The sequence below is a fragment of the Patagioenas fasciata genome, chromosome 3 (genome assembly GCF_037038585.1).
Source record: "Patagioenas fasciata isolate bPatFas1 chromosome 3, bPatFas1.hap1, whole genome shotgun sequence".
NCBI classification, from domain to species: Eukaryota; Metazoa; Chordata; class Aves; order Columbiformes; family Columbidae; genus Patagioenas; species Patagioenas fasciata.
In genome coordinates this window covers 89,372,664-89,399,725 of record NC_092522.1, presented here as the reverse complement: position 1 = coordinate 89,399,725, position 27,062 = coordinate 89,372,664, and the positions used below count along the sequence as shown (strand labels likewise).

The 27,062-nt window shown below is 36.9% G+C and overlaps 1 protein-coding gene across 2 annotated transcripts in view; it reads left to right on the top strand.

Annotated features, from left to right (window-relative positions):
* The window catches only part of CYB5R4 (cytochrome b5 reductase 4), a 37,826-nt gene extending 13,142 nt beyond the window's left edge, over positions 1–24,684 (top strand). For both annotated transcript variants that reach the window (XM_065834682.2, XM_065834683.2), the window contains 11 exons: positions 1,867–1,921; positions 3,480–3,537; positions 3,657–3,750; positions 4,352–4,384; positions 5,077–5,199; positions 15,755–15,895; positions 17,062–17,214; positions 17,876–18,026; positions 21,548–21,634; positions 23,021–23,185; positions 24,081–24,684. In XM_065834682.2, coding sequence (XP_065690754.2) covers positions 1,867–1,921; positions 3,480–3,537; positions 3,657–3,750; positions 4,352–4,384; positions 5,077–5,199; positions 15,755–15,895; positions 17,062–17,214; positions 17,876–18,026; positions 21,548–21,634; positions 23,021–23,185; positions 24,081–24,135 — 1,115 coding nt within the window. In that variant the 3' untranslated portion in view covers positions 24,136–24,684. The remainder of the gene's footprint in view (positions 1–1,866; positions 1,922–3,479; positions 3,538–3,656; positions 3,751–4,351; positions 4,385–5,076; positions 5,200–15,754; positions 15,896–17,061; positions 17,215–17,875; positions 18,027–21,547; positions 21,635–23,020; positions 23,186–24,080) is intronic.
* Positions 24,685–27,062: the final 2,378 nt, after the last annotated feature.

Genomic DNA, 27,062 nt, shown 5'->3' with positions numbered 1-27,062 from the left:
TAAGCCCCATGTTCCTAAAGAATGACAGCTATAACTAGTCACCAGTTGGACTTTGTACTATTGGTCACACCTTTTGCGACTGGCAGCCCTACTAATTTTCTCTCCAAATTGTAATATGCCTGCCAAACCCAGCTGTCTCCGGTGTGGCTATTGAGGATAGTGTGAGACTCTGTCAATAGTTTTGCTGTCTCATCTCCCACGGATTCTGCAAAGCAGTTCCCTGAACAAGCTGAAGTTTGCTCTTGTGGGGTGCAGAGTTGTAATTCTGCTGGTCACTTCTTTCAGGACCTTAAACTCCTTCATTTCACACCTGCCAGGAGCTTTCAGTTTCACTACCAGTTCTTCTTTATTTATGACCACCATTACCAGTAGAGCACTTTTCTTAATTGGTTCTTTGATCACCCGAATCATTGTCTTTTTATTGCAATGTGACTCCTTGTTTTCACATAGCATCTTAAAGTATTTCAGAATAATTCATAAATAACTTGGTTTGCTAGAATGTTCTGTTTTATCACGGCTGTTCATGTATTTCCGTTGACCTGCAACAGCAAATAGCAATGTGTATGACCATGAATTCCTCTTATCTGTTGAGGCCAACCTAAGCATTTGGTGCATGTCCTCAAAAAAAGCATAGGCTTTTATCATTGGGTGGTTGATTTTCTGACTGCTCTGCCTTTTAGCTTCCCTGGTGGCTGCAGATGGTGTGTATTTAGGGGTAATTTAGGATCAAAGAATAAGTAATTCTGGTGAGTTTTAGTTGCTTTGGGTTAATCCCCCCAATCTGGATGATCAAATAGTTTTGACAGATTGGGTTAGACAGAATGGCTTGCTGGTTTTTTTTTATCTACTTCTCACATGGCGGACCCATTCAATTACTGTGTTTAAACTTGTGCCATAGTACAAAACTTACTGGCCTTTAGAAGATAATGACCTAAGTAACTTAGAATTCATACATTAATTATTTTATGCATAGCCAATTCAGGTTTGCAGGGTTTGCTTTTGAATGGGCTTGAAACTAGCACTTGCCAACTGTTATCTTAGACCTCTGCCAGGAAAACTCCTGCTGTTCATGTGGTGCTACAAATCATATTATATTTCAGCCTGTGCAGCATTTTCCATCATGATTCTGTGTAACTACCTTGTATTAAAATTTATGAAAGATTGCAGTTGCTTTTATCTGTCATCTCTGCTCAAGTTTTTGCCAGGTATGTTCAGTTTCTATTACACCAGAGATTAGTAGGGTTGATGTTTTCAGAGAATGACCAGGTGTTTCCTCCCAGCAAAAGCTTTTTCAGGCTGTTTTGTGTTGTTTAATAGTGAAAAGTGAGTAGCTGGTTTAATGTGAAAATTCCTAGCAAAGTGCAAAATAGATTAAGCCTGATATCTTTGATTAACTGACTGATATGGAATTTTACTTGTGAATTAGGTTAGATCAGACATCCCAAATTGAATTAGTTCATCTGAATTGTAAAAACAAATAGTTCTGTTGAAGGAAATTCAGATAATCTTTTTTTCCATGCTTCACTGTCACAAAGTGTGAAAGCACAAGCTAGTAACAGATGAAACTGAGGCCAGGCTACATGTACCAGAAGGGCTGCATGTACAGGTTCTGTGGTATATGGAACTCTTAATTTCTGAAGTAGAACTTCATGTTCTAGGAGCCTGCTCTCCAAGAAAAAGTGCTAAATAAAAACAAAATTTAAAAAGTACGTGGATACTTCTGGCTGCCTCTGGAAACGAATCCACTAAATATTGTGGAGAGGTATTTAGGACATTGAATCAAAAAAATAAAAAAAACACCTCTGGTTATGATTTCTATTAGTGAGCCTTATAGCAAATATTTTAATGACTCTCTGTTTTTTGTAGGCATGCTTTCTGAGAAGGGAGTACTGGGTGCTTCTGCTAAAGATTTAATGCTGAGGTAAACTTTTGTCTTCCATTGTTTGAACGTTCTATTTAATAATTCTGTGCAGTTCTCAGTAAATGCCGGCAACTTCTTCCATGGTTAGTTCCCGATACTTCGGCTAAATGAGTATATATCATTGCTGTCCCCTTCAAGTAGGAAAGTTGAGGTTCAGGTTTAAATGTCTTTCCAAAGGTCATATTATCCCTAGAGGCGGATGATGGTGGGACTTTCTTGGCGTGGTCTGTTGTTTTCCAACACTTGTGCTGCCCTGCATTGTATACAAGTGTAAGGCTTGTATTTGCAGGCTGCTCAGCCTTGCTTTTGAGAAAACACTTGGAAAGTGATTCCAACTGGGCTGATTACTTTTTTTTATTTCAGTTAATTTATCCATAAACATATGAGTCGGTGTGCCTTGGAAAAAGTACTTCATTTCAAGCTGGAATAGCCATATTCAGGCTTCTACAATATGCAAAGCAGGCCCTAAACCCCTCTGTGATATGCCTGCTGTTGTCACTGAGGTATCATTTTACCCCATGATGCCTTGAATCGCCAAGGTTCAGTTTCTCATTTTGCATCAAAATCTCCTGTGAATGTTTAATCTCTGGGATAATTACCTGCAGCCATATAAAATATTTGGGCTTGTGAACAGTGGGCATGTGGCTTATCTCCCCAGACCTCACTGCCTTTCTTCCTGTGTGTCTGGCGTGTCCTGGTGTGTGGCTGGAAGGTATGCAGCTTAGAACGTGCTGGTTGTCAGGAGTGTCTGCTGGAGGGGCATCTTCCCTCTCTGCCTTCTTTTCTCGTCCAAGACTCCAAACAGTAGGCAGAAGTGGTTAGGACACTGGGGAAGGTAGAAGATACAAGGGATTAACCTTGTTGTGGGCACAGAGTTGACTGTCACTTGCTAGGATTGCAGTCTTCAAGGCCCTGGAGTCCGGTGAGAGTTGCAGATGATGTATGGTGGAGAGCCACACATGAGATTGGCAGATGTACGGTCCCCATGGAAAGGGCTAGAGAAATGAGCAGATTTTCTGGGGTTGGTGGGTGAGTTACTTCTTGGCAAGTGTAAAGCAATACAAGCAGTGAGCATTTGAAGGCTGTTTCTTACTCTGGCTTTATTACAAGGTTTGGGCAGCTAGGGAACATAGGAATATAAGATCTTGATTTGGGAAAATGAAGGGAACTGTGGTTTTGTGGTATGTGCATGGAATCTATAACTATTGGAAGTCACCCTGGCTATTTCATGCTTTTGTCTGGACTTGAGGATTTTAATCATCTTGTTAGGAAGGGTCATATGCTGCGAAGAGGATGCGTATGCTTTTTAACTAAACCCAATGCCATATAATTTTAGCTACAATGTGCTGGCTATCAGAATGCATAATTAGACTGTTCTTATTTTAATATTCTTTTCAAAATCATTGGCTCTGGACTTATTTACTCTTTTTTTGAAGAGACTAATGTATTTGGCTAGTAAATTTGGAAAGAAACTCTTCTTGAAAACTAGTAGTTAAATATATTATGGTATGCTCAAAGAAAGTACATATTTTTTCTTTACTGTATTTTTGTTTTATAGTTATGACTGGTTCCAAACAGACAGTTTGATCACCATTGTCATATATACTAAGAAGAAGGTAGGTGTATTTTACAGAAGAGAGAATTACAAGATCCAGTTTGATCCAGCTTGTATTCTGGGAGAACTTTAGTAAAGTGGGTTTTTCTGTTTGTTTGTTTTTTTCGTTGCCTATTAAAGGATCTGAGTGCAGAGTTGGTGATAGTTGACTGTCAAGACAACCGATTAAGGGGAGAGATCATCATAGATGACCACTCATATCTTGTAGAAGTTGGTATGTACTGTGATTTTTGCAGTTGAAAATACTGAATTTTTATTCTATTTTATTTAAACCCTCTAATCAGGTCATATGTGTTTTACATATACCAATTAATATTTTATTCCTCTTTCATTAGAGATGAGTACTTTAAAGTACCTTTATGTAAAGGAATTACATCTTTTATCAGCTCACATCTTCATTTGTTTAGTATGTACTTAATTTTTGATGCATGAAATAAGGTGCAGTAAGAAATTGATGTAGAAGTCATGTAAAGTTTTTCCTCAAATGTGTTTTAGATGGTTATTAAAATGTCCTTATTCAAAAATGGCAAGTGGAATGATTTAGGTAAATGCAGGTTGTTATCTTTATTTGAATCATGGTTAAAAGTAATGGGGAAACTGATGCCTTTCTTAACGTTACATGTTAGGCCTGCAGAATTCCCTGGGACTGATATGATGCATGAGTGAAATTTCAGGGCCAGATAAAGATGCATAGGGTTCTAGGCTTATTAGTTCACTCTGTATTTCTAACCTTAAACTATATCTCTCTCTATATATAATGGGTAGGATGTAATTTTGGTTTTGCTTAAAATAGAGTTTTTCTCTCTTTATTTCAGACTTGTATCATGCAGTTCAAGAAGACTTGGCTGGTAAGTTCTTGCTCTTGTAGCATTTCTGTATCTCTTCTAATATCAGAACATGGAACTTCAACTGATTTTTCTGACTCATCAGACGCTTTAGTTTTGCTTACCACCAGGTTCTGACACATCAATTGAATCAAACCCTAACATTAACTTTTTTTTTTTTTTTTTTTTTTTTTAATTCTGGCATTTAGGCATGTGAGAGTGATAAGTTGATGGTCCTCTGAAACGTCTGAGTATGACTAAATGTTAAAGTAATTAGTTCTGTTGTGTACTCATAAACTGTTCTTTGCTTAGACTGGGATTTTTGTGGATTTATTTATTCATTCAAATGGCCTTGAAAAAAAAGGAAGAAGTAAATAGTGATAGTTGACAATTTCCAGTAAATGGGGACTCTTTTTGAGCATTCTTTTTGACCAAATGGGCTGTGAAGCATTTCACAAAGTATTTAGTAGATCTGTTATGTTAATTATGCATATTAAGTTAATGCTTGTTGTCTTAAATTCACTGTAAAACATTATAAAGAGATATCTGGAAGTACTTTTGATATTTTAATTTACTTGATTAATTCTGTGTGTCTCCGAGAAATTACTAATCTTTCTAAAATTTCATTATAAGGGAAGACGTTGTTGTTTTGTTTTTTTTTTTTTTGTACAAAATGTAACTCAAAAAGTAACGGTGTGAAACCTTTTATCTTTTAGTGAATATTACTGAAAAAATTGGGAAAGTAGAGATTATATTAAAGAAAAATGATAACATTCATTGGAAAATGCTGGGACAGCCCATGGAGAATCATAATACATTTATCAAACGCACGGACAGAGGTAAGCATTTTCATGGCCATGTTACCAGTTGTTTTAAGACTTTTTGGAGCATGTTAGGCATATTTAGTTTCTCCCTGGATTTTCTTTTCCTGTAGTCATACTTTTCTTTCAGAAATGTTCTCTGGTTTTGTTGAAAGTTTCTCAGGAATTCTCCTGGAAACAGTTCAGCTTACAGATATTTTTTTTTTTGCTTTGCTTTGCTTTGTTGATTTGTTTTGTTGTGCAGTGGACTTGGAGGTCTTGCAGGTGTGTGGAAAGACTGGAAGAACCGAGTAGGGGAAAGTGAAGACTTGGGTGTTATTGCATGTCATGGCTGCCCGTGTGCTTAATATGCATTAATATCCATTGTGTCCATATGAAAACGTCAGTGCATGGACTTGTTTCAATCATTATGGGAGTAACTGTAGTGAAGGAACAAAAACCTCCACTTCCAACTGTTACTACAGATGTGATGACATCTTTCAATGCTGTAATGTTGTTCCAGCACCCTACATCTTTGTAACTTGGGCTGTGATTAAATAAAACGCTTCAAGCCATTGTGTAGGTATCAAAACCAGCTCTGAATAAGCTGATGTTTCTGCAAGAAGCAGTAGATGTTACCTACGTGTTCGTTTTGTGGCAACAGAGTAGTATGAACTTGACGTAGCACTGAAGTCCATTAGCCTGATCAGTGTGCTACTTTTTTTTAACAGCTAAATTATAAATTTCTGCACAATTACATTACATTATATAGTATAAGCATGCTCCTGATGTTATTGCAGCTGCCCAGTTTCTCAAAATCCCTCTTGGCCCTCAGTCTAATAACACTCAAAAGTTGACTGACATTAGTCTACCTTATTATGTGTGAAAGAGAATCTGTACACTTTTAAGAGCTAATTAAATGTTGATCACCATGTCATACACCTCTTACTGTCTCTCAGTTATGCTACTTAGGCCGTGAAATTTGAGAGATTACTGTGGTACAAAAAGCAAGACCAACTACATAAAAGTACATCTCTTTAGCTACCTTTAGCTTATGTGGAATGTAATTTTCCTTCTGAGAGTTTCAGAAACTGTTGGGTGATCCACTCTAATATTAGATTGTTCAATACAATTCTCTTTATTTAAGGTGATACAGCCTGAAGTAATATGTTGTCCACTGTCCGTTGCTCATTTTCTCCCTTATTACTTTTCATGATTATGGAAAGCAGAAAAACAACCTGAAAGAACAAGATGTGTAGAATATAGTGGCTTTATAGGTCCTTTGCAAATGAGGAAAGTGAGAATGGTTGGAGCTATGCTTTCAAAATTATTATTCTGCATTTTTTTCTAAGAAGTCATTCTCCAACATAGCATTTGTCATGTTATGCAAAGAAGCGTTATAGGTGTTGGGTAACCTTATTATGTATCACTGACTGACCGAGTTAAAGTTGAATCCCCAGAAAAGTTAGAGGGCTTGCTGAGCCTGAATTTCTTCAGCTTCCTGATTACCAAGGTGATGAATCTGGTAAATGTATTGATATCTATGGCTTTTTAATCCCTGCTCCAGAAACTATTATTCTGCGGTTTTTCCATTTTAAACCCCTCAAATTTAAATTGAACTTGACGGAAGGTTTATACAGGAAGAATGCTTAAGCCTAGATGTCTTTCCTTTATTCCAACCCTGTGCTTTCAGCTTGGCCCTAAAATCTATGTGTTGGAGCCTTGTGTTTACTCAGTTTAGTCTTAAGTAGCCACTCTCCATTTCTGCTTAGAATTGTGCTCCCTTACTCTGAATTGCAGAGTTTTCAATTTTGCTTCCACTTTTGTAGGAGCAAAATGTTATGGGTGAAGAAACTCATACCTTGTGCAGTGTGAGCGCAGAAATAGTAATTAACAACTCTAGATAACTTCCTTGTCTTTATTGGGTGTGCAGTTGGTTTTATATGCAAAACTACTTTTTCTGAAGCAAAGTAACTTTATTCTGGTAAGTAATTCTGACCTCATAAATTCATTGATGCATATTTTTATATGAAGTTAAATAGTTATTTGAAGAGAAGGTTAGATTGTTCTGTGATAAACTGTAGAAACGCTTAGTATGAAGTGTGTTGCAGATACAGAGGTTTTCCTTAATACTGCTTATGCTTCAGTTTATTTTGCATCAAGATTGTACACATGTGGTTTGCCTGTTAACCTGTGCCCACACTAGGAGCACTTTTAATACAGGCAGAACATAATGTCAGGTACTAGTGAAGTACAAGTAAACCCTGCAGCAAGATAGTGTAAATGAGTATGCTGCTGACCAGAGTGTAATTCACATTAGATACTTGGTCTCTTACACTATTTCAGTGTGTAGCTGTGATGAAAGATGAACGAGGACTACAACAGGGCAGAGGAAGGACATACTAGCTTTGTAAATAGCTGTACTTACCTGATATACCAATTGCTATTAAAAATCCCCAGCGATGTGTGTGACATAAATGGAGTAACTTACACCAGTTTCATGTAGAAGTAAAGCTCCGCAAATGTTATTGTGTCTGAAAAGAGCAGGTAGAACTTTTGACACAAGGTATATTGGAATTTGAATGTGAGCAGGAGAAGCAGAACCAGTGTTGAAGTAGTTCCTAGTGGGAGCTACTTTACTTTCAAGACCTAAGCTGGCCAGTTAAAGCTATTTTATAGCTTTATACCTGGTATTTCTTTGTGGCACTACATCAATACATACATAGGGTAGCACAGATGCATTGCCTTAAATATTCTTATTTTTTTCACTTAGATTTATGTATCTTCCACTGCTTACTCTCAGCATTACCTTTTGTTTCCCATGACTGTGAGAACCTTGTTTCAAGACAGCATAACTGATAATTTTCACTTCTTGAAAGTACTGGAAAATCTGGGAACAGGTTGAAAAGTACTTATGTAATATTGTTATACTTTTCTTTGGTATTTGTAGCCATTTTGCTAAGTTACTGACACTTTCTAATAAAAGTAATAATTTTACTCAGAATGTTTCCACACTTCAGTTTGGTGGCAAGGTTGTTCTGCACCTGTGAACAGTAAGTGCTTCTGGGAGCACTGTTCATTTCCTTGGGTTTTTCTTGCCTGAGTTTTTCTGTAGTATTTTCTTGTGTACTGATCATTTGAAACATTTCCATTGTATTAAAGCACAGGAAGGAGGGCTGAAAAATAGGCGGGGTTGACACTTGAAAACTTTACTTGATTTTGTTATTACTTGTTCATATGACAGCGTTCATGAAGGGGGGGGGTGACCACTATGCCCTCCTGAGCCCCTATAGTTCTAAGTTATTTAATCTTCATTTTTACAGCAACCAGTTTAAATTCTACAAAAAATGATGACGTTCTTTTTCAGAGACAATGACGTAATGCCAAGATGATACTGGAAGCCTATAATAACTTTATGCTATGAAGAAACAATTAGCATAAGCCCCTACTTTTTCCCCTTAAGCTGGGAAAGTCATACTTGCAGATGAGTTGCCTATGGTGGACTCTCAAATTTCTGCAGAGTTTAAAGTAGCGTTTTGGCCAGTGTATCTGTTAATTAATGGGGAGGAAAGAAAAAAATTGTGGAATTTCTTCAAAATTGAGAGGGATTTTTTTTTTTTTTAAATGTTAATGGAATTACAAGAAACTATATTGTATCTTAGGATGTATCAGTAGCTTCAAAAGAATATTTAATACTGCTTCTGCTCCTTAAGGAGGATTAAGTGCTTCGTTTTCTGGAGGAATAATTTTACCTGACAGTATTGCATAGAAAGCACAATTCAATATAATTAGATTGTCAATGTAGGGAAGCCGGTGACATTACTCTTAGGTAGCTGTTATGAAGCTGGTCATTAGGAAGCATAAAAAAAAACTAATGGTCATAGTGCCGGCATCCTGGGAAATTTAAATGCAGTATTAAGAAAAAACAAGGTGGAACTTTCTGGGTTAAAAAAACAACCAAACAAACAAACCAAAACCCCACCCACAACGTTAGCACAGTGAAAGAGAGCAGTTTTTTTCATAGGTATTCAGACATTATTTTCTTGTAGGTGCCTTTACTGTGAAATAAGATAGGGAAGATCACTTGTGAGGGTATAGGTTGTGATCACCACTGCATATCATGCTTCTGCCTCAAGGTGGAATTGCAACCAAGCCTTGGTGGGGACAGGCCAGCGCTGTAATATTGTTACCTAGAACTGCAGGTTATCAAAGATTGGTGAAAAGATACCAACTGGAAAAATATTTAAATATTAGCTTCTGCTATGGAATTATTAAAAAAAAATAACTTCAGCTATCCTTGTTCATCTTAGTTGGTGAAAACAGATCTTTCAACTTTGGTTTTTCTGCATTAGTATGCTAGGGTTTTTTGTGGAAAAACTGAATTCTGCTGAATTTAAAAAAATCAAGACCTTCACCACTGACCACTCAAAATTTCAATTAGTACAAATCTGCTCATGATGTCCCTTCCAAACACTTCATGCTCTGAATAAGAAAACCTTGTACGTACATAAGAAGTATTTCTGTGTATCTAAGGCTTTTATTTTTGACTTGTGGACAGTTGTTCAGCTGTAGTTGTGGTAAACAGAAGGTGAAACTTTGAATTAATCACAATTTTTTTACTACTTTTCTGTTTTTTTAGCAGCTTTAGCCAATAGAATAAGCAACTGATGTTGGGGCTGTATGTGATAATACCGAATTTCTTTGTCCTGAAGCTTGTTGCAACACAGTAAAAATGAAATTTAAGGGAAAAACTGAGTGAGCATGCCAGTTTGGAAGATGTTTTACAGTGACTGTGTGCATAGGAGCAGTAGCCATATGCAAGTGAAAAATGAGACATTAATAGGGATGACTTATGGGGTATGCCTTTGTGTTTTTCCCTATGGAGAATAAACTCTACTTCTTCCATCTGAAAGTGATTCCGAACTTCCATTTAGGCCCCTGTTTTGGAAACTAACCTAATTACCAACTTCTGCACCCCTAATAAGCTTGCAACTATTGGTAGATGCTTAGAGGGTTCGGTAGAGAATCCAGGTGATGTTGCCTCTGAGGACTGAAATGGATTGTGATTGTGTGATGTGAAAGAATGTGTAAGTGAAAAGATCATAGGGCTTTTTTTTTTTTTTGGAAGTAATAGAAGGGGGAGAATGCTCACAGAGTGCTCTAAGGTATATATGCCAGACTATGCCAGACTTACGCTGTGATGGTGTGCTGTTTGCTGCATAACCAGGGAAAGTTTAGAAGGCATTAGTTCAGTGAAAACTTTATTTTGGTAAGGGAAGGAGATAATCTGGGAAGGGCATGTCTGACCCTTTTGGATAATAGGAGCTAGGTTGGGAAATCTAGTAATTGACTGAAGTGTTTGAGGGTAGTGATAACGTGGATGGTCAGCAGGAAGGGTTCACGGTTGTCATAACTCCGAGACTGGACCGCTACCAGGAGTGATGGGCAGGCACCTTCCTTCAGCTGCGTGGGCTGATCTCCATTATCCTGGCACTAACACTGTTTGAGGCTCCATAATCAAGTCACCTGAACAAATTAAGAATTAACTTTCAGTGGGCTGATGGACACTGGGTGGTATGTACTTGCTGAGGATGCCATGGGACTCCCATGCAAAAGATGGGGAGCAGTGGAGCGATGCGGCTTTTATACTTCGAAACTCTGTGTCACAAGCAAACAGACAAAGTTGCTTCTATAGCATTACCAGGATTGTGGCTAACAAGAAAGAAGAGATAAGAATTGTCCCTGAAGTCTTATCGATGAAAAGCATGAAACATCATTCAAGGAAAATTTCTTAAATTAAAATCCATTTCATAATGAATAAGAATACAGTAGGAAAAAGGATTATACTCTTCCAAAGGTATGCAGCATGTTTTGTTAATAAACTGCTCCCATGCAGCAGTTTCGTTAGGAAAACTCATTTTGTATGTGTATGAATCAAGGTGCTGTAGTTCTTCAGTCCAGCAGATGAGGAACTTTAGTTTAGAGAGCAGCATCTTTAACCTGTGACTCTCTCTAGGCTTCACATGGCAAGGTTTCGGTCACAGGGGGGATGCTGCAAGGGTGGCTTCTTTGAGATCAGGAGCTGTGACACTGACACAGCTTCGTAAAACCTGACCTCCTCCCCTATTGCTTTCTCTACTTTGAAAATGAGGAATTGCTACTGGGCACTTGGATGATGCTCCAGAATTAAGAGAGCAGTGCCTTTTGCTTATGTATAGTAGCAATTCATATGGCTTTGTCATCGGACAGTTAGCTTGCTTTCAGGGGATGCTGAAAGCAACTGATCTTCTTTAACTTGCTACTGGAGGCTGATGTTCTCTTGTTGAAAGGCTTCTCTGCATTGCCAATTGCCTTTGCTTGTGGCTTCAGATTTTATTTGGACCACTGATAATGAACTAATTTTATTTAAGACAACCTAAACCAGCAGGTTCCTTGGGGCTATGAATGTCTCTTTTTTAAATATCAGGTTGAGTGAATAGGGACAAAAGTTCTATATGGCAAATTAAAAAGAAAAAGGGAGAGGTAAAGGTTAGTTCGTTATAAGTGGAAAAATTTGGAATTTGTCAGGTTGGAAAGGTCAGAAAATTGTCAGGAAACAGTGAATCACTGATGAATCATTTTTTAACTTCTCTCTCCACTCCCACATACCTGGAAGAGAATTAGCTGATCAGTATTGTGGGATATATTACCAATGTCCCATATCCTTTCAAGTAATTCTGAAGTCTGAAGAACTGAGAGCAGTCTTAGCATATTTATTTCTATACTGTACTTTGCAATTTTAGTACGTGTTGTTTTTCAAAAGAATGGTAGAAAAACAAATTACAACAAACTTCTTACAAAATTTATTTTGTATAACCAGAGAGTTGATTTTTGCTTTACTTCAAGATTGGTATGAAATGGAATTATTGCCTTTCCTTTTTCAAGACTGTAGTCATTCTTTTGTTACATCTGAAATGTTTACTCATTCAAAATAAGTGGTTTGTAGAATGTTAGATGAAAGACATGAGGAAACATTGATGAAGAAAGCTTTATTCCATGTCAGAGGCTTTACATCGTGTCTCTGCAGGCGTTTGGAGTGGATAAGTCACTAGTAGGTATTTGAATAATTTAAGAAAACAAGCGTATGCAGAAAAATGCCGTAGTCACCTACTCTGGCAGTAGTGGTATGTAATGCATTTGATGCAAATGCATGTGCAGCTGAGATTTAGTAACCTGAATGTGTATTTCCAGGTAGTAACTCTACATATTTAGATATGTTTATACCCTTGAAAATAATGCCAATTAGAAAGAAGCCTGGCTGTGCTGGAACATTGTGTTTAAACCCTTAACTTTTAAGCATTTTGTGGATAAATATTGTTTGTTTGAAAGCTTTTCTCTGTTTAAAATTCTTTTGTTTCTGTTGTGGTTGAATTGACAGGCTGTGGTCCTGTACTTAGTGAAGAAGGGGATGTTAATGGTGATGCTGTTCCTTCAGACAGCAATTGCTCGCACTGTCCCAGAGGAGTCTGTAACTGGTCTCCAGCTGTCTTGAACTCTTTGGCTGGGTTTTTAATCCAGAATATCTGGGAACAGCAAAATGTTTGTGATAATGCTGTGATAAGGATACTGCAGTACAGATAAATTAAATGGAAAAAAAATCATTAGATGAAGTTACCAAAATACTCAAAGTGGTCATTAAATGACTTTTGGAGAATCCTGGGGAAGGAGAATGGACAGGCTAGCTTATTGAGACCCTCTAAAGCCTCTTGTGTTGCTGTTGTTTGTTTGGGTTTTTTAAATTGTTATTATTTTATTTTTGTTTTCTTTCTGTTGTTGTTTTTTGTTTTTTAAGAAGTCCTGCAATTGGTGCCTGTTCTTGAACTGTACCCCTAGTTAAGAATAAAGCTCAGCCAGCCTTACTGGCTTGGGCTTCCCCTTAAGTGGTGCTGTTGGAGGTAAGAGCAAGGAAGCAATGGCAGTGGTCACTGAGCTGCAAGACTTGCTTAAAAAGAGTTGCTGACTTGAAAGAGAATTTTGTCTGAGTTTGGAATTTAGGCCACGTACAAGTGATGTACATTTATTACAGGTAGTCCATCCGTGTTGAGACAACAATCAGCACGTGATTGAAGTCAAGAAGTAAAGAAGCATGTGCTGGTGCAGTGGCAAAATACAAAAGATCAAGATGCTTCTACTTCTAACTGTTAAGACCTAAAGAAATACTAGAATCATAGAGTAACTCAGTTGAAAGGGACCTTTGGAAGTGACCTGGTCTGTCTGCTCGAAGCTGTCCAGTCAAGGTTTGAATATCTTCAAGGACAGAGACTCTCTCTGGGCAGCCTGCCCCAGTGTTTGACCAGACCATCCTCAGGGTGATGCCCAGTTGGAATTTCCTGAGTTGCAGCTCATGTCCTTTGCATCTCATCCTGTCTCATGAGGAGCTCAGCTATGTAAGCAGTGACTTGAGTTCATTTTTCAATAATGTTGAGAAAAAGAGAGGGGAAGAACTGTTGCTTCACTGAAGAAAGTGTCATTAGAAGGGTGTCATGCTCAAGTATTCCCATATATGAACCTGTCAAATTTTGAGAGGCTTCACATGAACTGGGACAGACTACAAATTTTACATTGAAAATGGTAAGTGGCATGATGGGATTATTGTAGGGAAGAGGCTGCTTCTTTCTGCCTTTTTTTGGGGGTTTTTTTGAAGTATGAAGTTTAGATAATGCCACTCATGGGATTTTGCTGCTTGCTTGCTTTTTTAAAAAAAATTCTTTCCCAGACTGAGCTGTTTAGGCAGTGTGGTATCACCACTCTGGTATTTCAGGTTAGAACTAAAATACGGCAGTGCTGCAACAAATGCTTAGCTGAAAAATGTTCTTCTAAAGGTAGAAGAGAAAAAATTGCTTCTATTCATCTTCACTCTACACCTCTCATTTTGTATCTAGATTTCTACAATATGCTGGCACTTGCCTTATGCAGCAATTGTTATTCCCATTGATATTTTAGGAAAGCTGGGACAGTTGTTCCCAGGTACTCAAAAAATAACCTATGGTGGCAATGTTGACAGGCCAATATCGCAGTGGAGAGTTGAGGAATACCTTCCTGCGTTTGGCATTTGTAGCTAAATTAACCTTTCTAAGCATGTTACTTTCCAGAATGAAGCCACTAAGTGGTTGTTTTTGCATCCTTGCCCTTTGTTCTTTGAAGTACTTCTTCCTTGCTGCTTTATCCCTACTTATGCTCTGCAGTTTCTGGTTGTAATGAGCAGGGCACAGCCCTCTGCTTAGTTGTGTTTTCAAATCCTCTCTTAGAGTGTGAAGTGATATAATGAGGCAGATTACACAGATGAGGATGGCAGTTTAGTTAAACTGGGTGCAGGTCTGGCCAGCCTTAGCCAGGCACTTTGCCAATAAGATCATCACCAGTGTAAGTGACAAGTTGGTACTCCTGCTGTAGCAGAGGCAGATAAATGGCTTATTTTGCTCTGAGTTTATTGTTGGTACGGGGAAAACACATTACTTTGAGCTTCCATAAGATACTGGTGAAACTATTATAATTGATTTCCTTTTGTCCCTGAACAAAGCTAAATATTCCTGGGTGTTCCTTTCTTTTTGCCCACCTTTTTTTTTTAATCCCCATCATTAATTAGCTATTCTGATTATTTGTGTTCTTTCACTGGTTTATTTCTCAGTCTCTTGTCTGAATTTTCACTAAAATTTTTCACTGCAGAGTGATTTGTTTGTTTGTGGAGATTGTTTGTTTGTTTTGTATGTTTTTAAATAGCTTTCTTTTGTATTTTTCCCTCACTGTTTCCCCAGCATTTAGCTGCTGCACAAGTTGAAAAGCACTGTATTTGAAACCTGCGTTCTCGCATCCAAAACAGCTGTATCAATAGAAATTTGTGCTGTATATATGACTTTGTAGTTGATTTAAGTAAACATGTGAACATATAACTGGAGCTCATAATTTCTAATTAGCCAAAAGGCACCATTTCAAGTCTAAAATATTTATTGATAATGCTGAAGCATGTGTTGCCTACATAGGCATAGATATTAGTGTCATTTTATGTTGTTTATAAGCGCTGGTATTGCGTACCTGAAAAATTGTGCAAAGCTGTATCAGAAATACTTGTGCTAACAGAAGTGAAACTGCAACACTGAGGGGTGGTCAACCCAGTAAATGTGTGGAATGCCAGCTGGGTTTAGATAGTCTCTTACTGAGGACTGGGGTGCTGTGCCTTGCTTACACTTCATTTGCATTACCCAGACTGGTTTTATTCTGCATATATGTATTTATGCTGTAGTCATATGCTGAATTTAGCACAGGTGCAGTGTAGTACAGGGGGTTCTGCTTTCTGCTGGTATTTGGTAGTTTTCTACTTCTTCCCAGTCGATGCTGATAACTCATAGATTCGGTCTGTTGTGAGCCTAAGGTAAGGCTATGAATGAGTCCTTAGACCAAAATGAGAAAATTAATTGTAATTAATTATACAACAAGCATCTGTTTATAGTCTTTTTATAATTGTATATAGTGAAATACATGTTTTTCGCTTATTAAAAAATGTATAAGAATGGAAAGACAGATTGAGACTCACATAACAAGTAAACCCATTTTTTAGGACTGTTCTACAGAAAATGCAAGTTGGTTTCTAAGACAGAAGTTACCCATGACACCAAACTCTTCTGCTTGATGTTGCCTAAGAGCACACATCTCCATGTTCCCACTGGACAACATGTTTACCTCAAACAGATCATTGCAGGTAAAAAAAGGAGAATGTAGCCATGGTTATATTAAAATAAATCCCTTTTCGTAGTCTTGGGAGAAGGCCACTAATTCACTGGTTGTAGTTAGAAAGTCTGTGCTTCCAGGATCACAATCAGTGCCTAATAATGAACTGACTGGATTAATATTGCTGGGAAGCTTAACTATGGAGGTGGTTGGCATTTACTCTTGAACTTATCAGCTCTTCTTTCAATTCTGCCTTTAAAATGTTATTGAAGTAGTGCTGTTCATCTTTGAAGGTGGGGAAGCTCATTGTATATGTGTTATGTATGATTAGTCATTTCCTTTTGGTTTGCAGCTTTTTTTGGCATGGGGAGGGTAATGTTGCAATTTTTTTTTTCTTCTGAGCGATTTATAGCTGTCATAGTAATGCTACTTTACACTTCAGTTGTACAGTATTCATAATAATATGAGATTATAAGAGGAATGCATCTTGAAAAGCATTGCCTAAGTGCTATTTTTCCAAATTTTGTTAAAGGCAAATGTAAAAAAAAATTAAATGGGAGATCAAAAAAAAATCTTGTTTATTTTTTTTTTTAAGGATACTTTTAAAAAGTTGCATGTTAATGATTATACTGGTCACTGTACTTGCATTGCTCTGTGCATGGTAATGACATCTCTCAGAAGACTTTTTAAATAGCCTTTAATGGTAAACTGTTTTGTCCTCTTCCCTACTTAATTGTTTGCTGGTGTCCAACTCTTGCAATCTTTCTTTCTGTCATTATACAGTAGCTTTTTGAAAAGATAGTGGAAAAAAATAATCATGCAGTACTAAAAATCTGCTATTTCAATTTAGAAAAAATCAAGCTGTGGTACTTGAAAATAAATGCAAATGCTTTTAGATTTTCATGTTCTTTGGGGATGACTAGATATTTCCTTCCTGTGTTTTGAATTGCTAAGTGGTTTAGAAATATGTACTTCACAGTGGCCTGAAGATTTTAATTGGAAGTGGAAGGCGACTGTAAGAAGAACTGGTGCAGTGGAAAGTAACGTACTTGTGTGAAGGCACATGATGGTGTTATTTTTATGGGATATACAGGTTATTTATTTATTTATTGTTTGGTTATTTTGGTATTTGTTTACAGTACATTTGCTGGATGTACTTTTCATATTATTTCAGCTCCCTTTTTGTCTTCTATCTAGGGACAGAGGTAGTAAAACCATACACACCTGTATTGCCTTTTTTGCCGCTGGATTTCAAAGAACCATCTTGCCGCGATGGTGCACATATATATTTAATGATTAAAATTTATTCCTGTGGACCATTCACACAGGCACTTGAGCACCTGCAAGTTGGTAAGTATATGTTGAGGTTTTTTGTGTTTGGCTTTGCAGCGATTGCTTTATTGCTTCACATTCACTGTCTGGGTATTGTGATGTTCTTACTGTTTATCTACTTATACATTGGGACGTACTCTTAACTTTTTTTTCTTAAGCCTTATTCTCCATGCCCTATATGTCCTGTAACTAGGACTTGTCCAATACATGAAGCTGTCTTGACTGATCTTCCAAATGTGTTAATGTTGAATTGTTGAGATATGTCAACTGTATCACACGTTATATATATAGTGTGTATACATATATATCTGTATAATATAGTCTAAGAGCACCTTTTTGTATTTTTGAATAAAGAAGGATAAGTCTGCTTTACTAGACTTGAGATGTACTTCCTTTTCTATTTCAGGTATAGTGGCAGGTTTTTAACACTGATTTGCAAATATTTATGTATTCATACAGTGTGGAATCCCTCAAGACAAGACATTTTAATTGAACATCTGTTCTTTTAACAAGAATGATTCTGGTGTGAAATGCATAGTACCTTTCTGAAAGGAACCCTAATACTACAAAGATGAAGGCAATATGAAAGGGCCTGTAAAAATCAGACTAATAAGGAGATGAAAACAAACTCATTAAAGTTTACCGTTCTTTTTTTTTTGTTGGTTTTTTTTTAATGAAGGAGACTATATTTCTGTCAGCAATCCTGAAGGTAACTTCAAGAAATCACAAGTTCAAACTTCAGAAGATCTCTTTTTATTGGCAGCAGGCACAGGCTTCACACCAATGGTTAAACTGCTGGATTTTGCTCTGACAGAAGTTAGTTGCCTCCGGTATGTACTATTGTTATGATTTAACCCCTAGCTAGATTAATCCATAGGAAGGATGAAGCTTAATGGGCAAGCCTCAGTGTTAATAAAACAATTGACAAAATAAAATGGTATGAAAGCATTTTTCTTCAACTGATGCCAAAGGCTGGTATGCTTTAGGGGAGAGTCTGTCAGAGTCTTAAAGAACTTATGCATATTTGGTTTTCGGCTACCATCTACAAAATTGACTGATTTGCATTGTGGGTTTTAGATGTGATACAAGTGAGTTCACTGAGGAGAAAATCTGAGGGGTTTTTGTTTGGAGATTTTTGTATGTGTGTGTTTTGGTTTGTTTTGGTTTTTTAAACTAGCTTTGCATGCCTTTTTTAGTATTGAAATATTTCAGTATAGGTACTGTTTTTTGGACTAGAGGAGGTTTACAGCTGTTTAGTTATGGCTTCTCTTTAATTTATTAGAATAGCTAGTGTATTTCTACATTTTTTTTCACCTGCTAAGCAACAGTGACACGTTTTTACCAGGTCAATTCTAGTTTTCATTAAAGTGAGACTTATGTAAGCAAAGCATTTAAGTACATTCAAATGCATTAAAAGTGTGTATTGCATATGCATTCTGTGCTCTGCTTTAAATCTCCAGAAGGAAGCATTACTTGTTCTTGGTTAAAATAACAGCTTGCTTTGGCCCCTTTTGTCTTTCAGAACCTCAGAACTAGTACTTCTGCTTGATATGATTGTCTGTTCACAACCATAAGAGAGTATACAGTAGCTGAACTTTAAAAGGAAATGCAAAATGTTTCTGTAGGGGCATATTTTGATAGAGGTGAGGTGTGCTTACGGTGCAAAAATTTTCCTCTAGAATCACATCTTGCAGAATTTCTTAGCAGATGAAATTTTTGTCAATGTGAACTATTGTAATTTGGGAGAGTACAAAACTCAAAAATATGCCTGAACTGTGTTTTCTTTAAAGCTGTTGCAGAGGACAATTCAACAAACTTGCTACTGTTTTCCTGTCCCTTTGAATTCGGACTCTTTTAATGGAGATTAATTTCTAAAACTATGTTTTATTCAATATAACCACAGGATGTTTTGGCTCATTATGTCTTCATGTAGCACATTTTGAAACAACATAGATTAATTGGGCTGAAAAGGATAACATGCATTGCAGAAATATGTTTCTAAAAAAATAATCTAAACTCAGGCTTTATTATTTTCTTAGTTTTTGTTCAGCGATTACATATAGTCCTATTTTGTGAGCAGAGAGACTCTGTGCTGTTTAGGTCTTCCAAAGTGTCCTGTATTGTCAGTAGTGAATAACATGTGGCTGGCTGGCTTTGTGAACCCAAAAGATAGATCTATTATCTCACATAAATGCTTGGGAAGCACTACTAAGTGAGTTTGCAATATTTTTTTTCGTTTTGAGGAGGAAACTATTATGTCAGGTAAAGGTAGTTGTGATAATACAAAAGCAAAACATAGTAAAAGATGCAAATCTTGACATTTTGTCCATAACCACAATGAACAGAGTAGATAACATGTGAAAGACTCCTACTACACAGAAGATGTTTCTATCTACTTTTTTCCTTGAAAGATGACCAGAGTGGCTTATTTAATTCTCTTCAGCACAATTTCTTGTGGGATCTCAATGCTCACTGTTAGCTTAGGGTGCAGCAACATCTGTTTTCTTATCAAAATAAATAATTTTTTCCTTCTTGTTGTGGAAACTTGCTAGGTGCTGGAATGATTAGAAGTAGTACAGGTTCTATTTATATGCAGACACTTAAAGCTTGGGTTTTCTGACTCTCTAGGCAATGTAATTTCTTATATTTCCTCTTTAACTCTCACTTTCTTTTTGGGGAAAACATTACAAGAAAGTGTTTAATATATGTATGTATGTATAGATTTATATATACTATTGGTATACATAGGAATATATGCATATATAAACAACTTAATTTGCATTAAATTATCTTACTGTGAAAAGTAGTGGTTGCTGTAAACTTGGATTGCACATGCTGGGCCACAAACTGAGAAAGTTGAGGAAGGACCTGAATGATGACCGACCTGTCACCTGAGGTGCGGCAGCAGCCTCTGCCTGTGATGCTGGGCAAGTCCTGCTGAACCTCTGGGGCTGCACAGCGAGTGCTGGAGAATCCATCCCCATCTTCCCTAGGCAGCTTTTGCTGTGGTGTAATGGGCTTGGATCATTGGATTTCCATTCTTACTGTTTAGTCTCCCTATCAACTTTTACCATAGGCAAGAAATGACAGATTTAAATGTGGAAAATGGTTTGTTCTCTTCCTGTCTGCAGTATCCTTTGGTGCATCAAGCCATGATGCTTTTCCTTCAGTGTGTGTCTAGTGCTCTTCTCTTAGGAGCAAGGTTGGCCCCATGTTAAAGGAGAGGGGGTAGTGGAGTGCCTTGTTTGAGAACTGTCTGGTGAGAAGAACCAGCAGGTTGAGCTCAGCCTCGGTGCCAGCCCTGACAGGTACCTGTGTGGTTCCTCAAGCATTTCTGCACCAGGTATCCCAGAACTCCGGCTTTCTGTATGTGGGGCACTGAACTTGCAGCTTCTGGCACCACAGCAACATGTACTCTCTGCTCAGAGCTGTGCTTGAGGGGACAAAACAACATGAACTTAAAGCCCTGTGGGGTGCAGGTCAGGAACTGCTTGCATTTAACAGCAGATCTTCTGTCTTAGATCAGTTGTCCCTGGGGTACTAGTCTGTTGTTAGCAATAAAGGAGAAGTTAAGTTTATGTGACTTTATCAAATGGTAAATTCATTTTTGTAAAGTCAGTGCTTTTGTGTTTTACCTCTGTTGTAGTATAAGAATCTGAAGAGATAATAGCACTGACCTTAATGACAGAGCATTTGTTTTTATGTGAACTTTTACAATGCTTGTAAACAGTAGCTTTCCAGGAAAACAGATTTTATAAATCACCAAATAAGGTAAGAATAAGATAACCTGGTACAGAGCTGTAGTTTGCACTTCAAGTTGTGAGTGAATTATATCTTCCTTCTATGTGTTTAGATTCTGGCTTTATTAAATTAATATTGACATAACTTTCTTGAAATTCTGATTTCACCTCTACAAGCTAGTCTATGTAATATTAAAAACATGTACAGAGTTCATATACAAGATATTAATTGAAGTAGTAGTGCTCAAACAATAGTGAGAAGCCATTAGATAAAACTCGACAAGCTATACTATGTTCTCAGTCAGGTCTTAGTAACTTCAAGAGACTTTATTTTTCTTAGCACAGCAGTTCCTGAACTAGAAGTTGCAACCGCAGACAGGGTTATGACATTTAGAAGAGAGGTCACAAGTCCAACAGACTTTCAGGTACAGCAAGAAAGATACTCTATCGAGTTAGTGACAAAAAAATTTGAGGATTGCAAAGTTGCAAAACAAACAGACAAACAAAATGTAAGTAAAAGGCTTCTGTATAATGCAGTAAGTTCCGATTCTTTAATGTGTTTCAAATAGAGAAACAATCTGCAATTAATTTTTTATTATTTTTCTTTTAAGGACAGTGAAGCTGATCTTCTTCAACAAAACAGAAGATGACATACTTTGGAGAAACCAACTTGAACAATTAGCTCTTAAGGACAAAAGGTATTTAAGATTCTTGTGGAGAACTTGTACCATCCGAGCATATAGGAGAAGAGGTCTTGCAGCTTAGACTAACTCTACAGCTTTGGCACAAAGATCATGATGCAGGAAACTCTTAGCTAAGAATTTAATGAAGCCAAGGGAGTGGGTAGATTGGTCACAGATTCATAGCACCAGGTTGTGTCATTATCTTCTGTATGTCCCATAGGAAATGAGGGATTTGATATGGCAGTGTTTAATAGGTGTTTATTGGAGACGATATGTTAGATGAGGTGATCATTAAGACTGTCTGAGAAGCTTTTTGAAGGTGAAGATAATTAGCCTTAGCAATAGAAAACACAGATATGCAAAGAGAAACACAGAAGTGATAGACAAGGACAGTGCATCCTTGGAGCAACATTCTGAATTTACAGAGAAGTCCTGAAAAAGTCTCTTTGGTGCCATTTAGTTGAGAAAATACATATATAAAACTTTGAAGTTTGAATTAGGCCCATTACTCTCATTTATACACTGTCTAATTGTTGCCTTTTTTTTCTCAGTTACAAAGTAATTATGGATTAAAAAGGCACTAGTGCACAGGGAATGCTAATGTAGTTTAGCAGGTCACATTTCCATCAGGAGACACAGGGGTATTGAGTTGCCTCTTAATTTCAGCACTCTTGCTTTTATCACTAGATAAATTGTCACTGCCTAGATTTTACATGACAGAAGTATACTTTGTTTATGCTTAATTCTTAGTTGAAATTGTATGAACAAGTTAATTTCACTTGCTCCTTCACAACATTGAAGAGAAAAATCAATATTATTTCATTGCCTGGTGATGTCTGGCACATTCAAGGCTGATTCTGTTACTAACAATAGTCTAGACTTTGTGTAAATTTACAGTAAAAACCCTTTTTCCTTTTCATTAGGAACCACAGATACACAAGTGCTTGGTTTTTAACTGGTTTCAAAAACTCAGTAACAGAGTAGTTGTTCAGTATAGTATTTTCTCATTAATGAAGTTGTACTGACATTTTCACAAGTTTGGCTAAGCATTTACTTTTCACTACTTGTGTATTGAGCTACACCAACATTATGTAAGTGAATAACTGAACAATAAAATCTTAATTGCTACCAGCTGTTTTTCTTTGTAAGGTGAAATATACAGCTAAAACTTTTAAGACCGAAAGATTTGGTTAAATAATTAAATGCACAATACTGGAGGGGATTTGATTGACTTGATTGGTAGGAACAGCTAAATGTCTGTGAGATCTGATACTGTGCCAGTGGGAGCTGAGCAGAACAAGAAAGTAACCGTAGGAAACACCAGTGTCTCAGTCAACAGCATTTTGGGTGGCAGATTTCTTATCAGAGGCAATATTTCTGAAATATTCTTCTGCTTTCCAGGTTTGAGGTTAAATTCATTCTTTCACAACCAACAAAGGACTGGATGGGCAAAGAGGGGAAGATTTCTTCATCTCTTCTCTCTGAGTTTGTGAAAAGAAGCAGCAAATATTCCAAAGTGCTTATCTGCATCTGTGGTCCAACACCGTTTACAGAACAAGGAGTACAGTGAGTATTTCAGATTATGAACTGGAGAACGAGGATTGGTTTTTATTTGATCACCTAACCAGAGTGCTAGAGTGCTTCTGACTTGATAGGCTTTCAAAAAAGGCTTCACATCTTCTGTTTTGCAAGAAAATTTTTTAAATTAAAAAAAAAAATAGAAAAACACCTGGTATCATACTTGGAGTGTATTTAGTGTGCAGCAAAGTAAATGTCAGCAACATGCAAGTTTCATGAGCTCTGGTCAGTTGTCCAAAACTTTCTTAGAGCATCTCTTTTAACAATGACTTTTTTTCCCCAAAGCTTTAAATACTGCTTTTAATTCAATGTTCATAGAAAACAAGATTTCTGTGTTGGTGTTAGTTTGACAAATGAAGTTATTAAAAGTAAAATTCAAAGCAGGTGTTCTATCACCAGCACTTCTCTTGATTTTTTTTTTTTTTTTCAATTAATGCATTTATTTATGTCTGTACCTAATACTTTCCTTATTTTATATGTCATATATTTAAAGACAAAAAACCCTCTAACTTTCTCTTGCCTGGCTTCAAAATATTGAACCAATATGGATATCACTTGCATTTCTGCAGCCCTGCTGAAGTCAGGTGCATGGAACCAATGGAGGATGAAATTGGCCAATAATCATGCTACCTCTTGAGAAGTCTGAGATAATTAAAATTATATCTGTGTTTAGTTTTAGAATTTTTTTCCATATCCTTAAAGGTCATGTAGTACATGTGAGTTCCTGGACATGAAATGTTTTCTCAGTGTTTGCAAAGGTAAACTTAGTTGTGCATGTCTGAATAAAAACAAGATAGTGGTGCTGAAGTTACGTTTCAGCTGTGTCTGTGGTGAGTTTTGGGTTCCAAATATTAATATTATCAACTTGATTTCTGACTTTCAGATATCTGAAGGATCTTGGATACTCCCAAGAAGAGATACATGCTTTTACTGCATAAATCCATAAGAGGATATCAGTGTTTGTTTGTATAATTCAATCTTATTTATTTACTTTCATGAACTTAAATGCGAAGCAATTTTGTAAGACTTGAAATTTCATTCTTGGTACCAAACTATTTCTTGGAAGAAATGTATCTTTCAAAAAAATTTATATGATGTTTTATCTTGTTTTTGTAAATATTTTTGGTAATACTTAAGTCATCCAGGGTATTAATTTATTATAGAGGGAAGCAAAAATGTACAGTATACATTATGTAAGATATGTCATGTTGTTGGTTCATGAGAATTCTTAAATTTATGACAAGCACTGATTTAGCTTTTGAATTGAAAAAGCTTGTTAGTTTAGTTCTTACTGTAAAAAGTCTTAAGAGCAATACTGTCTGAAATTAAATATTGTACTGTAACTCAGGTAACAGTTCTTTTTCATCCAATATCTCTGTTTGACTTGCAAGTGATCTGAATACATTTTTGGCTTTGTAAACAAATAATTAAATTACCTTTGAAATAAAATTTACATCAAATAATAAAAAAATAATAATTTTACATGACTAGATGTATTTTTGTAACTTTTTTTTGTATTTTCAGTTGATAATGTCATATAGAAAGGCTTGCACAAGCTTAGGACACCAGCTGAGAACTCGGAACAGAGGCACAGGGTCATCATCTCCCACAAAACTTGCTGTGTGGCCTCACTGGTGTCAGGCATCCCGTGTCAGGAGACATTCTGAGGGTAAAGACACGACAACTTGTGGCCTGCAGATACCAGGGTAAGGGCCATGGAACTACCTAGAAATACTTGACAGATTGCAGTAGTATTAAATGAGGTTATTTGAATTGGTAGGGCTTTTTCTGCATTATTAAAAGTATGTTATCATGAGGCAGTAATCTGGTGTCTAATAATAGTTCAGAGAAAGAAGCAGCAGAGCAGCTTCCCCCTTTGTAGATGTTGTCAGGAATATCTGTAGGCATTGCTCCATATGACATCTAGTAGCGTTTACATCTTGTGTTATGTTGAATGGGTATTTCTTCCTCTGAAGAGGCCAGTGTTCATGAAAAATGTTTTCATAATACCCTTAAAAAAGGTTAAATTGCTCTTTCACACCGACTGGCTATGCTAAACTGAGCTGTCATCTCTTCAGTGCCTTCTGTTTTATTAGTCTTGAAGTTAGAAAAGGATCTGGTTGTCAGTCATTGCCCATAAGTCACAGGTTATTTGAGAAGAGACAGTGGTTGTGTCATCACTTTATCTAGAAGGATCTAAATATTTTCAGTTAAAATTTTGCAATGCATTATTTGTGGAGATTTTTGCTGCAGAGCTCTGAACAGGTTTCTCTTCTGAGCAGAAATGTCAGTGCTATGCTGGAAAAACAAAACACTCATTGAATTTGGTCATTTTTTTCTGGCACAAACGTAAGATCACAGTGGTGGCTTTAAAAATTACGTTTTTATGTGAATGTCTAAACTTTACATCTTCCATAGGATACCAAGGAATTTGTCCTGTTCCCATCTCCCACGATCTAATGGGATGGTCTCCTGTGTAAAAGAATTTCATTAATTGCCTCACTTTCAGCCTTCTTGGTTTCAACAGGTTACTTTGCCAATATCCTGCCCTTTGTGCTCTGATTGTCCTTATCTGTCTTTATCCAGAAGGACAAAATAAAGTGTTTTGGATAAGCAGCTGTTGTGACACAGTACATCAAGGGTTTTATCCTGTGCCTTAGGGCGTAGGCCTTATTTGTCAATAGATGATGACTTCTCAAAAGCTTTGAGCAGTCCATGTGGTGCTCAAGGATATGGAATTACCTCAGAGAAGGTCTAGAAGCTTGTGCAGTCAGTGCATATCTCCTTTAGCTTCTGAAAGTTTGTTTTCAGTCTTGTGTACTACTGGTAACTGCTGTTTACAGTTGCAGTCTGAAGAAAGTTTTACTTTCGGACACTTTAAGACTGTCATCCTGAAGCAAGGAACACCCTGATGCAATTGTTTATGTTCATTGTCATAAAGGCCTATGGATTTTAAATAACTTAAATACTTGTACCTGCCCTTGCAAGTCCAACAAGACCTTTAGTGCAGAGGTGTTCTGCTGTGGTGGTTCTTCCAGGGCAGATCTTCGTGGGGTTGTAGTAAACTTCTTGCATCTAACACTACATCTGTCCACAGGACTTGTTGCAACTCTATTTTTCCTGGAAATATTAATACTTCATCGAAAACTGAGTAATACTGAGATGCTGATGTTATTGATGAGGAGCAAAAGGAGACTCTGACATGCAGAAGAGTTGTCCGTGGAGGTCTCAGTACGCAAATGTTTTCCCTTTGGAAAGTCTGAATGGTTGTTGTTGGACCAGAAAAGAGCTACATTTTCCTAGGAAATAAGTCTGAAAGTGGAAGATGACATCAGAATAATATTCTCCTATTACCAGGTTAATATTAGATAAACTCTTGAATTGATGCTCTGTCCCATCTCTGTATGGCAGTTCACCAGGAAACAAACTCACTTTAGTTTTCCGAAAGGAAGTTTGGAACATTTATCAGAAGGCACCAGCTTAATTGCTGTGTTGTCAGAGTGAAACAGGGAATTTGCATGAAAAATCATTTATAGGGAAAAAGGGACATCTGCAGTCTCCCAGCTCTTTGTTTGGAACATACTCTTGGATGTAATTCGTTCTATTTGCAGCTGTAGGTACATATTTTGTGTAATTAAAACAGTAGCTTGAAGAAGTAAATGCTTGAGTACAGTGTATTAATTCTGCTAAGAGACTATTCATAAAATATTTGTTTGTCCACACCTGAGAAACATGAAGAATTCAATAGTTAATACAGTGGTTATATTGCATTTTATTGAAGACATACGGATTGAAATCCCAATTATACATTGTAATCCATTAGTAAGGCTGCTTTATAGCTACCTGCTGCATGCTGCTGATAATG